Below are 16,891 nucleotides of genomic sequence, written 5' to 3'. Positions count from 1 at the left end.
AGTTAATAGCTCACTTTGTTTTCAGGTAGTATTTACATAGATTGGTCTTGGTCTTGTCACGACACATCCTGATCATGACATTCTCAGGTTCCTGTTGTTATTTAAAGCTGATACCAACTTGGGGTTCATACTTGATCTCTGCAGCTCGTTGGGTTTAGTTACTGGTAATGGGATCGAGTCTACCTTTTGTTCAGAAAACACGCGAACTCCAATACAAAGTTATCTTATGGAAAATTCTTTAAAAAGTCGATCAGGCTAGTGACGAACGAAGAGGCCAGACACGCATATAAACCCGGTGTGAATTAATAGAACGTTAACCGTTGATATATAGTTTTTGAGACGACCCCTCTTCGGAAATCCTGATACATGTGAACGCACAAAACGAATACGGATATGGATTTAGCATGCATAGAGGTGACAATGGCTTTGGTTGTACAACACAAGGTGCTGATTTCGTCAGTTGTCGGATCAGGTAAACTTATTTTGATTTCATTTAAACTCTATGACACATATACAGTTGCACACCCTACTTTGATCCTATGATCCGAACCTTGTCGGATATCAAGGGGACGTTTTATAACGTACTAGGTCATATACCTGTCAGTTACATGTCCCAACGTTCGGTCCAGCTCGTTCGTCTGCACATGATAGATCTATCATTTTGCCTGTTTTGTCATGTTTATAAAGTTCTAGATAGATAATGATTCTGAGAAATGCTCACCCCAAATTAAACTACATGTATAATTATGTAGGTCGTTATATATATATTAGCCAAAGAATTTATAACGTTCACCTTGACGTGGTAGCCTTCGGAACCTCTTTGGAGTTTACATAGATACGCCAGGCTACCAGGATGCTGATAATATCGATACACCGTGATTTTTTTTTAATTATTACAAAAAAAAAAAAACACCCACATTTTTTTTATATTGAGGTCTAAAAACAAAACATCTGAGAGTTTAATGCATATTATTACAAAGAAAAATGTTTTGCCCATCTGGCTTGTGTCGGATGTTGTCTGCTGTAAAATTTTCTTTTAAAACACATTTAAAGTTCTAGTCCAGAATGGCTGAAGTGAATTTGACTATAACTTTGGTCTGGGGCATTTACCCCAGAGAACTCAAGATCATCAACCTGCAGACATTGATCACATGCTGCCATGGATCAGAGGGGTGGGTCCAATAGTCCATTATGGGGACATTGAAATAAATTTGAATCTTACTCCTTTAGTCGATTAAGGCAATCCTTAAAATTGAAAGTTGCAGTTCCCCGACCCACTCACTAAAAACGGCACCTATAACTTTTCTTAAAGTTTTAGCTTTTTTTTTTGTCTTGCTGAAAAATCCACTGAAACTTCGTGGGGGTTTTGTTATACTAAAAAAAGCAAAAAAATCCATACAGGCTACCAACCCAACCAATAAAAACTATGAGAGAGGATTAAAATTCACCAGAGTTGGTCTGGATCATCCTTGTGCCAAGGGGACTCACTTTTATCGTATTAAATAATGAATGAACTTCGTTCTCTGGACAATTGTCTAAGGTTGGACCCAGTGCAGGAGTTTTGGGCACTGGTAATTACCAGTATACAGTTGTATAGTGCTAATGTGTACTACACATAATTAAAAGCATCTAGATCCAGTACGCTATAGAACACCACAAATAATGCACATGACAAACTACATCCATCCAACCAGGATGGACTCTGGAGTCTACCCCCACCCCAGGGACTAAGTCCCTTTGTCTGTCATATATTGAAAATGGCCAAAATCCCCACTCCAAACTAGATTTCTTTGAACAAGACACAAACACTTTGAGTGGGTACTCATAAAACACGAATTCATGTATTCATGAAATGGTCTGTTTTTTGGGGAAACCATAAAATTTGAGCCCCACAAAAATATCTCATATATCACAGTATGTACTTTAGTCATAACATGGAAAAGGTTGAAATCCCAACCCTTTCACCATACATACAATTGCTATATAAAGGTGCATACATCATAACTTCTACCAAGGTTGACTCCAGGGTCTGGCCCTGCCCCTGGGGACTATTTATCTGAGTCATAGCACGGAGACTGTTCAGATCCGTACCCTGTTATCTCAAGTAAAGTATGGTCTTGAAGTTTCTGGCTCCTCGAGACCAGTCTATTTTTTGAGACAAGACCAATCTGGCCATATCAGATTGTGAAGATCACAATTAAACTATTATGTTGTTTCTCAGTCATTGGCTTTGCGCTGCTGCGACGTCACTTGGCCGGTGGTGTGTGCGTCTCTAAGAAACGTCTGGATGGAAAGACTGTCATCATCACTGGCTGTAATACTGGTATTGGTCTTGAAACGGCAAAGGAATTGTCTGCTAGAGGTAAGCATTTGGTCAAAACACATCTAGAACGGTCTGCTAGAGACATGTATTTGGTCACAAAATAACTAGAGTTGTCTTCTAGAGGTAAGTACTTGGTTAAAAACAGTTTGAATTATCTGCTAAAGACATGAGTCCTTGTATGTCACAAAACAGCTAGAGTTGTCCTCTCGAGGTAAGTCTATGATAAAAAAAACCCAGATAGCATTGTCTGCTAAAGGTATACTAATCCTTGGTAAAAAAACAGAGCTGAAGTTGTCTTTTACAGGTAAGGCAAGGCATGGACAGTATATGACTTAATGTAAGAATAAAGGAATTAAATTTGCTAGTAGAAAGCCCTTGGTCACTATAATGCTCTTGGTCAGTATAAGTCAAAGAAACATTAATAGCTCATAGTGAATATGACCAAAAGATTGTCTTGTTAAAGATTAGACAGCCAAACAGTTGTTCATTACAGATTAAGCTCTCAGAGATTACCAAAGATATGTTATATTGATGTAAGCTATTAAATGACAATCAAGGATATGTCTGCTAGAGGTTTACAGCTATTTAATGACAATCAATGATATGTCTGCTAGAGGTTTACAGCTATTTAATGACAACTTAAGATATGTCTGCTAGAGGTTTACAGCTATTTAATGACAATCAATAATATTTCTGCTAGAGGTTAAATACAGCTATTTAATTACAATGAAGGATATATCTACTAGAGTAAAGATCAATTTATTATGTAGGAGATGCTTGTTAGAAGTAATCATATTATGGTCTAGATACATATAAACTTTAAATTTAACTATTGATCATTTACGGAAGTCTTGAAGGTTGGTTGCAGATACCGGTATTCTATTATAATGTAGGGGACCCGCTGACTCCCGCAACACTGAAGTAATTAGTTTTATAGAAACATTTACACACATTTTCAGGACTGCTGGCAAAAACCTGAAACGTAAAAGTTTGTTTTTAGGCGCCCGTGTGGTCATGGCATGTCGTGATGTGAAAAAGGCTACTGAGGCAGCTGAAACCGTAAAAACATTCTCAGGAAACACCGATGTTAGCATACAGCGCTTGGACCTTGCCTCGCTGGAATCTGTGAGGAAATTCGCAGAGAGAATGAATGAGAAAGAGGAAAGAATTGATATTCTTATCAACAATGCTGGTGAGTTACTTAGCTTTTAAAATTAAAAAGGTTTTGAAATATGCACAAACAATATAGTGAGGAGACATAGGGCGGGAATCTTTTCTGCATTTGAGAACATTAACAGAACATGTATTGACCTACATTAACTCATTCACCCCTGATTTTTTTCGTAATGAACTATTCCAACCTTTGGATTGGAAGAGTTCAAATTTGTCTTCAGGGGTTAATGAGTTAAGATAGAGCCCCCCTCCCCAGTACTGTATTGTATCTCCAAGAAAAAAGAGTTCCAGTTTGTTTGAAAGCATTATTCTGAATTGGACTTGCTTATTTACTATAGAAAAAAGCCAGATGTATGAAAGACTTTTTCTTTTAATTTCCCTTTTCACAAAAAACTCTCTACTTTGCCTAGGGAAGTTGGTTACTGAAGCTCTTGCTTATAAAGCAGGGAGTATACCAATCATGATATTTGTTTCAATAGTTTTTCTGCAACATTATTGGTATTAATAATTTCAAAATGTCACGACTCTTTAAAAAAATTCTTGCAACCTAATAGCATTGTCTTCGTGTGAAAAATAAGTTGGAATAATATCTTAGATGTAAAATTTACCAAGAAAATAATATTTCAAGTCCTATATACAGTAGGAAAGTGGTAGAATTTTTAACCTTAATCACATTAAGTACTTATCTCTCTATCGTAAATTCTGTTTACAATCTTGTACATTTCAAACATGTCTCCTCTCAGTTTCCTATATATATGTCAGTGTTGGTAGGCTCAAGTTCCTTAATCTTTCTAGTTATTTTAGGCCTTTTATCCCCGGTAGGTATTTCGTAGGGCGACGCTGTACGCTTTCCAGTTTGTCTACATATTTTGATTTGTTCTGCTCCTGCGTATTCCAACTGTGTCCTCACAAGACATTGAAGAGTGGCACGAAGTTGTGTAGTCTAAAAATTTGAATGATCTCCTAATAATGGCAAGCATCAAGTTTGCTTTTTTAACCCTTTCCCTTATGTGGTCTTCAAAGTTTAATGATTTGTCACTGACAACTCCAATGCTTTCCTTAACCAATATTTCCAGGATTTTCCCTTAATTGTATGTTGTATGATTTTGATATTTCATTCTTTGATTCCTTAGATCGTCCAATATGCATATATTTACATTTTCCTGGATATATTTCTTGATATATGAATTCTAACATTATACGCATTTACTCGTTGAAATAATCATTTAGTTGTTGAAAACATAATGTTACAGTTGACAAATATATGTTACTAGCACTGTTTATTTATACATGTTACTAATTTTTTTGAAAATTCAAGTTCTTCTCAAAAAGTTGTTTAAAGAATATTTCTTTAAAAAAGGAATTGTTTACGAAGTTTATGTGATATAATAAAAGTCTTTAAAAAAAATATTTGTGGTGTAATTTTATACCATTAACAATTTTTGTTGTACATTATTTCTAAAAAAAAAATCTGATATAGTTAGTTTCTTTAAATTTTAAATCTAATCTATCAAAATCTCTGTTCATCTCTTACTATCTTCATAGTCTGAAAGACTTTCGACAAAACAGTTTATTTAAGATGTTTGTCATATCATAAACCTAAAACTGCAAGAATCAATCCCAAAAGTCGCAATTTTGAGTAAATCCAGGCAATACTGAAGGGAGGAATTAAAGAAACTATGTTATACTGTGTGTAATGATGTGTCCTAAGTGGAAGTCTGAGGTTGGGTACGAGATGTTATACTGTGTGTAATGATGTGTCCTAAGTGTAAGTCTGAGGATGGTTACGAGATGTTATACTGTGTGTAATGATGTGTCCTAAGTGGAAGTCTGAGGTTGGGTACGAGATGTTATACTGTGTGTGTAATGATGTGTCCTAAGTGGAAGTCTGAGGATGGGTACGAGATGTTATACTGTGTGTAATGATGTGTCCTAAGTGGAAGTCTGAGGATGGGTACGAGATGTTATACTGTGTGTAATGATGTGTCCTAAGTGGAAGTCTGAGGATGGGTACGAGATGTTATACTGTGTGTAATGATGTGTCCTAAGTGGAAGTCTGAGGATGGGTACGAGATGTTATACTGTGTGTAATGATGTGTCCTAAGTGGAAGTCTGAGGATGGGTACGAGATGTTATACTGTGTGTAATGATGTGTCCTAAGTGGAAGTCTGAGGATGGGTACGAGATGTTATACTGTGTGTAATGATGTGTCCTAAGTGGAAGTCTGAGGATGGGTACGAGATGTTATACTGTGTGTAATGATGTGTCCTAAGTGGAAGTCTGAGGATGGGTACGAGATGTTATACTGTGTGTAATGATGTGTCCTAAGTGGAAGTCTGAGGATGGTTACGAGATGTTATACTAGGTGTAATGATGTGTCCTAAGTGGAAGTCTGAGGATGGGTACGAGATGTTATACTGTGTGTAATGATGTGTCCTAAGTGGAAGTCTGAGGATGGGTACGAGATGTTATACTGTGTGTAATGATGTGTCCTAAGTGGAAGTCTGAGGATGGGTACGAGATGTTATACTGTGTGTAATGATGTGTCCTAAGTGGAAGTCTGAGGATGGGTACGAGATGTTATACTGTGTGTAATGATGTGTCCTAAGTGGAAGTCTGAGGATGGGTACGAGATGTTATACTGTGTGTAATGATGTGTCCTAAGTGGAAGTCTGAGGATGGGTACGAGATGTTATACTGTGTGTAATGATGTGTCCTAAGTGGAAGTCTGAGGATGGGTACGAGATGTTATACTGTGTGTAATGATGTGTCCTAAGTGGAAGTCTGAGGATGGGTACGAGATGTTATACTGTGTGTAATGATGTGTCCTAAGTGGAAGTCTGAGGATGGGTACGAGATGTTATACTGTGTGTAATGATGTGTCCTAAGTGGAAGTCTGAGGATGGGTACGAGATGTTATACTGTGTGTAATGATGTGTCCTAAGTGGAAGTCTGAGGATGGGTACGAGATGTTATACTGTGTGTAATGATGTGTCCTAAGTGGAAGTCTGAGGATGGGTACGAGATGTTATACTGTGTGTAATGATGTGTCCTAAGTGGAAGTCTGAGGATGGGTACGAGATGTTATACTGTGTGTAATGATGTGTCCTAAGTGGAAGTCTGAGGATGGGTACGAGATGTTATACTGTGTGTAATGATGTGTCCTAAGTGGAAGTCTGAGGATGGGTACGAGATGTTATACTGTGTGTAATGATGTGTCCTAAGTGGAAGTCTGAGGATGGGTACGAGATGTTATACTGTGTGTAATGATGTGTCCTAAGTGGAAGCCTAAGGATGGGTACGAGATGTTATACTGTGTGTTTCTCTCTGTAGGTGTAATGATGTGTCCTAAGTGGAAGTCTAAGGATGGGTACGAGATGTTATACTGTGTGTAATGATGTGTCCTAAGTGGAAGTCTGAGGATGGGTACAAGATGTTATACTGTGTGTTTCTCTCTGTAGGTATAATGATGTGTCCTAAGTGGAAGCCTAAGGATGGGTACGAGATGTTATACTGTGTGTTTCTCTCTGTAGGTGTAATGATGTGTCCTAAGTGGAAGTCTGAGGATGGGTACGAGATGCAGTTTGCGGTGAATCACCTTGGACATTTTTTGTTAACAAATCTATTATTAGACCGCATGAAGAAGTCCGCTCCTGCCAGGATCATCAACGTCTCATCATCAGCTCACTACAGTAATTTGCATTTTGTTTCGCATTTTCTTGTCTTTTTTGCTTGATAATTGTTGTAACTGGTAATCGTTTTTATGTTATTGACTTCTTATATACAGTAATTATTGTACAATGTGCCTCTAAGAGTCTTAAAAAAAAAGAACAATTTAAAAAAAAACACACTTCCATTTCATAGAATTTGCCACAGGTCGGACAGGGTTCGATTTCCTCCATTGGGGTCTACTTCAAAACCTCTGAACTTTTATTATTTCGGGGCTGTCTCAAATAAAAGTAGCCATAGTCTGCATGCATAGCTTTGTTATACATTTAATGTTATATAAAAAAAAATTCACAGGAGGGAAGATCAACTTTGACGATATCAACAGTGATAAGGACTATTCCTCCATGGCAGCTTATGCTCAGAGTAAACTAGCCAACGTACTCTTCACGAAGGAACTCAGTAAACGTCTTCAAGGTAATACATATTTCACACTGATTTTAATTAATAATCTAAGACCATTTTTCCACTTGTGGCATGATTTGTGTTTGACGATGATGTAAACATATCCGGAGATATAATGAAACGTAAGAGTTGGCTAACAGTCTTAATACATGTGTCTAGAATTTAAATACAAAATAAAATCCAACAGTTAATATATATATTAATATTTTCTTTTAGGCATTAAAATGCATATATATGTAACAGGAAAGAGAGTTGTGTGCTTCCACTGAGGATCGAACCCGCGATCCCAAGGATCCTAGTTGGACGCTCTACCACTGTGCTGAAGGGAAATTCCCTCTAGGGTGAAGCGACCGTAATTTTATGTACAATTAAAATCTGCCATATATATATCTATATATATATATATCTATTCCCTATTTACCTACGCAGGTACAGGTGTGACGACAAACGCACTCCATCCAGGCGTGGTCAACACCGAATTGCCAAGACACGTGCAAGCTAGGATCACAATTATTTTTTTACTCGGTCCCATTATAAAACCTTTCTTGAAGACCCCATTACAAGGCGCCCAGACGAATCTTCACTGTGCTCTAGATGAAAACTTGGACAATGTTTCAGGCAAATACTTCAGGTATGTATAGAAAGACCACCCTGAACTTTGAAGTCCTCACCATTACTTTGTCAGCAGTTAGTAGAGAAATCTTACTTTGTCAGGAGTCAGTAGAGAAATCTGACTTTGTTGGGAGTCACTAGAGAAATCTGACATCGTCAGGAGTCAGTAGATAAATCTGACTTTGTCGGGAGAGCAAGTAGAGAAATCTGACTATGTCGGGAGTCAGTAGAGAAATCTGACTTGTAAACAGTAGAGAAAACTGACTTTGTCAGGAGTCAGTAGAGAAATCTGACTTTGTCGAGAGTCAGTAGAGAAATCTGACTTTGTCGTTGTAAGTAGAGAAATCTGACTTTGTCAGGAGTTAGTAGAGAAATCTGACTTTGTCAGGAAGCAGTAGAGAAATCTGACTTTGTCAGGTATCAGTAGAGAAATCTGACTTTGTCAGGAGTCATTAGAGAAATCTGACTTTGTCAGGAGTCAGTAGAGAAATCTGATTTTGTCGGGAGTCAGTAGAAAATCTTACTTTGTCGGGAGTCAGTAAAAAATCATGACATCATGAAGGACAGGAGGATAGGGCTTGACATTAAGGGTAGCCTGATAGTCTCAGACGAGCGAAATCTCCTGCTGGACCAGTGTTTCTGAAAACTGCTAGCCCAATTCAATAGTCAAAATTTGATATTAGTTATCATGTTGAATTGTTTTATTTGTTAAAATAAAATAATTTGTTTTTATGAAAAAAATGGTAAAGATGAAATAGATAAACATGCGCCAACAATAGTGTTCCTAGTGTAAAAATGCAATGGGTCCCGACTGGGATTTGAACCCAGGACCTCTTATCATTATACATAAACTGTTGCTTGGGTAATAATAATAATTTGAGGTTCTTATATACCGCTTTATCACAACCTAGTGCATAGGTCGTCTCAAAGCGGTTCACAATTTATTATCCCTGGTTATAGGGCCTTTGCCCCCAGCCAATATCTTTCTCAACTCCCTGGGGAGCATACAGCCAGAGCTGTCATTTCGGCTCTCACAGCTAGCATTCAACAATTCTAGCACTGCCCAACCAAGTACTCATTTACAGCTGAGTAGACTGGAACAAGCAGTGTAAAGTATCTTTGAACACAACACAGTGCCGTGACGAGACTCGAACCAGCAAGCCTTCAGTCACGAGCCCGGCGTCCTACCACTAGCTATAGACTACCGTGCCTCTGTGCCAACTGTGCCATTTGACCATTGGTAGTACCCTGGCTGAGTCGGGCTACAGTGACAGCTAAAAACAGTATTAACTCATTCACCCCTGAAGACACATTTGAACTCTTCCAATTCAAAGGTTGGAAGAGTTCATTATGAAACTTCAGGGGTGAATGAGTTAAGGGGAGGTTACTATGTACCTGTGCAGAAATCTAGTGAACTTCTCTAGTATTTGTATGCAGTGGGACAGGGATCCTTAAAAAACTTACTTTAGATCAAACAAATGCCTTATAAAGTTGTAATTGAACAATTTTCCTGAGGATTCATTTCTTTTGGTTTGGCTTTCTCCAGTGACTGTGCAGAGAAAGGACCGTCAAAGGCAGCATTGGTCGATGAGGACGCAAAACGACTGTGGCAGCTCTCAGAAGAAATGGTGGCCAACGCAAGCAAATAAGATGATCAACCACCCACCTTATATATTGACATATTATACACTGCCACAATGACATATACTGTGCAATCAGGTACTTTTTGTGGGGCCTAAATTTCGTGGTTTTCGGGACATAACACCATTTTTTTGGGTACATGAATTTGTGGATTACGATTACCCACTCAAATAGAGAATTGCTTTATATATATCAAACCTGTGATTACTTTATGGACCTATGAATTTTGGATGAAGATATATGTAACCCACAAATCAAAAATAATCAAAAGACCCACAAAAATTAATGATTTCACAGTTTCAAAGGAAAATAGGTTGTGGGAACTTTTCACAATTTCAAATCAGTAACACATTTCATATATGTAAATCACTATTTCTTCAATGTTTCTGTACCTTCGAGCTGGATATTGACATTTTGTGTAACTCATTCACCCCTGAAAGTTCATAATGAACTATTCCAACCTTTAAATTGGAAGAGCTCAAATGTATCTTGACAGGGGTGAATGTGTTAATAATATACATGTACTTACAAATGTATACTTTATACCTAGTATATAATATGTGTAACACACAGACACAGCTGTAAAATAACATTTAACTTATGTCATTATTTTTCAATACCATGTGGTAAAAAATATTATTACTTGTAGTTTTAAGACATTGATTTGATTTACTATTCTAATAGATCTATGCAATAAGTTTTAGTTTTGGTGGTGGAGGAAAGCCTGAAGTTCCAGAGAAAAACCACTGACCTATGGCCAGTACCTGGCAATTGCCGCACTTAGGCCTCGATCCCGCGACCCAGTGGTGGAGGGCTAGTGGTAGCAGAATGTCAGACGCCTTAACCACATGGCCACCGCGGCCCATTTAAAAGAGCCACATGTTCTCAAAAGGATTAATTATGCAGGTATCTCACTATTAAAATGTATAACTCTGTCTGAACCAATACTTACATGTGAGAAGATCGGATTTCCATTATTGGAAAAAAAAAAAAAAATTTTTTTTTTTAACTATTTTACAATTTATGGATGAGGAACTGTTTTTTATTCCCAGCTTAGGGCTATTCCATAATTAATTATTTGGGAGGCACCTGTATTACTATATTATAAGGTAAAACTCCTCCTATATGGTCGTTTCTGGAATAATTAACCCTTAGATTTATTTCAATTTTTATGCATTTCTGTCTGTGATGCCATATAGATATTATACACATGTACGACAATCTGTTTACACACTGTGGATTATATTATGCTCCCAATGACAACGATTTTCTTTTACATATTTTTTCTATGTAATTATAATAATAATATACAACATTTTCCAGTACAGATATACAATCTATACAATCAATACAGTAATCAATACAACTTTTGAGGAATACGAAGAAGCTGCCTTATCAGGCGCTAACTACTAGTCCTATGCCACCTGACTAATATCTCCCTATGTGTGTATGCCTGCGTGTGTGGTGGAGATGTAAGGTGTTCTGTTCGTAGTGGGACCGTGCTTCCAAAGGCATCATTTATAGTGACACCTCACTTGAATGCTACAGCACAGATACCGCAACATCCACCCCAGACCAATTTATACTTCACCTGGGTTGTTGCAGTTGTGTGGGCAGGAAAATACTCTTTCTCTGAATATCCATGCGTACGACGACTTCGGGGTCGAACCCCGGCCACCTGCGTGGAAGGTTGGAGTGTTAACCACTCGACCAATCCGCCCATAGTACTTTTAAAACATGTGTTTATCCTGCAGTAAGCCCAGGGGGCCAACCAATAATCTCTGGCTTGAAGTAGTAGGGAAATAGGTTTATTACAGATTCGTTGGCATGTTTGCACTGAACTACAGTAATTATGGATGGGCTTATTACCAGGCATGGGCTTACTGTTGGATAAGTACAAGTACTCCAGTACAAATCTGATTTTGTCATGAATGTCTTTTTTAAGTAATGGTATGCATATACTGTTTAGAGGTTTAAACTTTTGACATTTTTGGTCTTGGTGAATGCCAATTCTTTATGATGCCCAAAACAGGTTCTCAAGAGAGGGACTAGTGTAGGCCAGATTCATTATAATTTATGTGTACATATTCTCCTTGACGTGAAAATTTCTCTGAATAAAATAACTCATTCACTAGTACTCCTGTCAAGACGCATTTGAGCTCTTCCAATTTAAAGGTTGGAATAGTTCATTATGAAATTTTAAGGGTGAATGAGTGAAGTACTCTAATCTGAACATTTTTCCTTTAGTGAAATACTTTTTCATTCCATGCATTTGAAATCTAATAATTAGTTTTAAAAAATTGAAACAGTGTAGTTATACAGTTAGAAAGTAGTGAATTTGTACATATCTGTTGATGTAATCTTCTGTGTGAAAAAAATGAGTTTCATGACGGTCTTGAAAGGTATGAAAGTAAGATGTAAAAATATTCTCTTAAATAATGAGAAAAACTGTAAATTTCCCTTAACATAAATTGGGTACCCAACAGACTTCTCTACATATAATTCTAATATTTCTAGTATGAAGAAAAGTATACACACTTTATATAGTATGAAAAACTAGACTCACATGGAATGAATATGGATTTAAACAAGGAAAGGTAAATATTTTAGATTAAATTTGATGTGTGAATAATTTCTAAAATACAAATTTCAGAACCTTGTCTATGTAAATACATGCACACGTAATATTTGGCAGTTATTTTGAACAAATCTTTCTATTTTTGTGTACCGGTTACCTTTTTTTTAAAACCAGTCTCAATAAGAACAATTTATGTGTTATATTTTATGAAGTATTTCTACATAATGTGTAGCAGTGTTTCTGGTATTGATTGATACTGCTTTTCTATATAATACAGTTATATGTATATAATTATGTTAATTTCAATAATTTTTGGCAAACTGTTTAACCTGCTGACACTTCCTTTTATTTACATTTTTATACACCTTCACATAGACAATATTATTTCCTTATGCAGTACGTATTGGGGTAAAAAATGATGTATCTGATGATGTATGTATTGTATTGTTTAAATTTCGTCACCATAGCTATTGCATGACTGTAGTATTCGTCTTGATTTTGTAAAATGTGCAGCTTAAAGATCGTTCGGACATTTAATATGTCTAGCTGCACTGTTGCTATCATTGAAGAATTCTGTTATACGTTTTCGGAGTTACCTGCCCCTTGCATCCGAGATCCCCACCCGTTGTTATTAACGTAATAACAGGAAATGATCACAGGGACCTGAGAATTTGTTACAGCTATATTTGGACCTAAACTAAGGTATTAATATAATCATTGGGGGGGTGTCGTTTTTACCGAAAGTCGATCTAAACCCCTAAAACATGTAAAATTACTCTGAACACCTTATTTTAGGTCCAAATATAGCTGTAACAAACCTTTCTCAGGTCCCTCTTGAAATGATCAGCTGTTTAAACTGCGTTCAGTTTTGTGCAATACTGCAATACAATTTGTCAAAACTCCTGAACTCAATACATCCAAAGATTAGATATTTTAGCTGCATTCTTCAAATTCAATCAGGGATTATTTCTCGAATCTCCAATTTTAGAAAGTATATATATAAACACACGACTGACTGATCAGGAGGCTTGGCGTTAATCTTTTACAATGTTAAATATGGTGTCAAAACTTGAAAATACCTCAGTTTGTTTTTGAATTTCTATCCCTATATATTGTAGGCGTCATGTTAAATTTCTGCAAGATCTGGTGTAAGACATTTAAGTGCCATATTTCTTCTACATGTATCAATGTTTATGTGATGATATTCACATGGGTACCGAGTAATCTTAATTATTTTATAATCTAAATCAGTACATTTTCTATATCCATGCATAGATAATATTTTTTCCCCTTCAATATCAAATTCAAGATCAAGATTATCAAGGATTGATTTTTTCATGCAATATAAGATGTAAATTTAATACAGTATTTATCAACTACAGTTTATGTTTATAAAGAAACCGTTTATTTATGTGATGTACTGAAATGATCTGACCTTCTAATGGGTTTGAATTAAGAATTGACCTCCCAATTAATAATTAATGGAGAAAGATTTTTATCAGGTGTTGATCTGGGCTCCAAAATCGTCTTAATAATTCTTTGTATTCCTCAGAAAAGTCTCAACATATTGAAATTCTAAGGCCCCTGTGAAAAACATCTTCATTCTCGGGTCCCTGTGGTAAACCTCTCAGTTATCAAGTCCCTGTGGTAAACCTCTCCAGTTATCAAGTCCCTGTGGTAAATGTCTTGATTCTCAGGTCCATGAACACTTGCGGCAATAAAAACCTGCATTCTTTTTCAAGAAGATAAGACTAGATGACTAGGGAAATCTGTTTCCTGTATGCAAAGTTATATACAACCTGGATGTTGGTTACAAGCCAATATCAAATCACTTTGTTATGACAAATGTCATATATTTCTTGGTATGTTCAAATATTTGTGGATGTTGTATGGTTGATTCTTGTTTCATGTATATGAATTATATGTTGGTATAGTGAAGCCTCTTCATCAATCCACCACTGATAATACCAGTATAGTCAGGTTTCATTGGTCTGACTGACTTTAATTTACAGTCAGATTAAACTGTGCAAAACTTGTAATATGTACAATGTACCATGGATAGTGCAGTTTCTATGGCCATCAAGACTAAGTGATCGGGGTCTACCACTACCCAGTGACTTCAGCACAGGGAAAAGAAAACACTCACCGACTACATAGTCATGGCTTGCTGCACAGTAATTTGTTCTATATTCTCTACCTAAGGGACATTGAGGTCAGGGTTTATCCCATGGGACATTGAGGTCAGGGCTGATCGCATGGGACATTGAGGTCAGGGTTTATCCTCTGGGGGATGTTGAGGTCATGGTTGCTCCTCTGGGGGATGTTGAGGTCAGAGTTGATCCCATGGGACATTGAGGTCAGGGTGTATCCTCTGGGGGATGTTGAGGTCAGGGTTGATCCCATGGGACATTGAGGTCAGGGTTTATCCTCTGGGGGATGTTGAGGTCAGGGTTGCTCCTCTGGGGGATGTTGAGGTCAGAGTTGATCCCATGGGACATTGAGGTCAGGGTTGATCCCATGGGACATTGAGGTCAGGGTTGATCCTCTGGGACATTGAGGTCAGGGTTTATCCTCTGGGGGATGTTGAGGTCAGGGTTTATCCTCTGGGGGATGTTGAGGTCAGGGTTGATCCCATGGGACATTGAGGTCAGGGTTGATCCTCTGGGACATTGAGGTCAGGGTTTATCCTCTGGGGGATGTTGAGGTCATAATTGATCCCCTGTTGGATGCTGAGGTCAGGGCTAGTCCTCAGTGGGAAGTTGAGGTCAGAGTGGATCATCTGAGAGACATTGAGGTCAGGGTTGATCCTCTCGGGGTGAACGAGTATGTATGTTGGTGTTGATCTGCAGCAGTTCTTTTCACCGATATATTTTACTATTTTTGAAACAATGGTACCATCCTTACCTCGTTAAATATAGAATGCACGTTTTGTATGATGGTGAAAAGATGAAGAAGTGGCTGTTACACCGGTGTTAATGTGTCTAGATATTCCCTGTATATTGGTTGTGACCAGTTATAAACTATCATAGAAGCCATCTCCGGCTGTGAATAATTGTTTGTTTGCATTAATGATTAAAAGTTCTCTTTTTATCAATTTCATGGTTTATTGTCTTGATTGGGCATGTGAATATCAAAAGGAAGCTGATACATCCACACAGATAGCTTGAAGCCAGAGATAGCCCCAAACCCAGACAAATAGCCCCAAATACAGACAGATAGCCCCAAAACCCAGACAGATAGCTCCAAACACAGACAGATAGCTCCAAACACAGACAGATACCCCCATACACAGACAGATAGCCCCAAAACACAGACAGATAGCCCCAAAACAGATAGATAGCCACAAACCCACACAGATAGCTTCAAACCCATACAGATAGCTTCAAACCCAGACAGATAACCCCAAACACAGACAGATAGCTTCAAACCCAGACAGATAACCCCAAACACAGATAGATAGCCACAAACCCACACAGACAGCTTCAAACCCATACAGATAGCTTCAAACCCAGACAGATAACCCCAAACACAGACAGATAGCTTCAAACCCAGACAGATGGCCCCAAGCACAGACAGATAGCTCCAAACACAGACAGATTGCTCCAAACACAGACAAATACCCCCATACACAGACAGATAGCTTCAAACCCACACAGATAGCCCCAAAACACAGATAGATAGCCACAAACCCACACAGATAGCTTCAAACCCATACAGATAGCTTCAAACCCAGACAGATAACCCCACACACAGACAGATAGCTTCAAACCCAGACAGATAACCACAAACACAGATAGATAGCCACAAACACAGACAGATGGCCCCAAACACAGACAGATAGCTTCAAACCCAGACAGATAACCACAAACACAGATAGATAGCCACAAACACAGACAGATGGCCCCAAACACAGACAGATAGTTTCAAAACCAGACAGATGGCCCCAAGCACAGACAGATAGCTCCAAACACAGACAGATTGCTCCAAACACAGACAAATCCCCCCATACACAGACAGATAGCTTCAAACCCACACAGATAGCCCCTAAACACAGATAGATAGCCACAAACCCACACAGATAGCTTCAAACCCACACAGATAGCGTCAAACCCAGACAGATAACCCCAAACACAGACAGATAGCTTCAAACCCAGACAGATGGCCCCAAGCACAGACAGATAGCTCCAAACACAGACAGATAGCCCCATACATAGACAGATAGCCCCAAAACACAGACAGATAGCCCCAAAACACAGATAGATAGCCACAAACCCACAAAGATAGCTTCAAACCCACACAGATAGCTTCAAACCCAGACAGATAACCCCAAACACAGACAGATAGCTTCAAACCCAGACAGATAACCCCAAACACAGATAGATAGCCACAAACACAGACAGATGGCACCAAACACAGACAGATAGCTTCAAAAC

General features: G+C 38.0%; 1 protein-coding gene and 1 long non-coding RNA gene across 3 annotated transcripts; both read left to right on the top strand.

Moving 5' to 3' along the window:
- Positions 1-66: 66 nt before the first annotated feature.
- LOC110450451 (retinol dehydrogenase 12-like) lies at positions 67-10,392 on the top strand. The gene is made up of 7 exons (XM_021497988.1): positions 67-472; positions 2,222-2,362; positions 3,324-3,515; positions 7,030-7,188; positions 7,520-7,639; positions 8,057-8,258; positions 9,786-10,392. Exons 1-7 carry the CDS (start codon positions 394-396, stop codon positions 9,886-9,888), a joined length of 996 nt encoding a protein of 331 aa, XP_021353663.1. The 5' UTR covers positions 67-393; the 3' UTR covers positions 9,889-10,392.
- Positions 10,393-11,549: 1,157 nt separating this feature from the next.
- LOC110450450 lies at positions 11,550-15,550 on the top strand. Of its 2 annotated transcripts, none has more exons than XR_002462980.1 (2): positions 11,550-14,698; positions 14,845-15,550. It is a non-coding gene; the product is annotated as an uncharacterized LOC110450450 (long non-coding RNA). The 2 variants fall into 2 exon arrangements; XR_002462981.1 differs by lacking the exon at positions 11,550-14,698 and adding an exon at positions 14,740-14,814.
- The last annotated feature ends 1,341 nt before the right edge of the window (positions 15,551-16,891 follow it).

This window comes from Mizuhopecten yessoensis, unplaced genomic scaffold (genome assembly GCF_002113885.1).
Source record: "Mizuhopecten yessoensis strain PY_sf001 unplaced genomic scaffold, ASM211388v2 scaffold5229, whole genome shotgun sequence".
NCBI classification, from domain to species: Eukaryota; Metazoa; Mollusca; class Bivalvia; order Pectinida; family Pectinidae; genus Mizuhopecten; species Mizuhopecten yessoensis.
The sequence above is the reverse complement of the archived record's forward strand: the minus strand, read 5'-3'. Positions and strand labels throughout refer to the sequence as shown.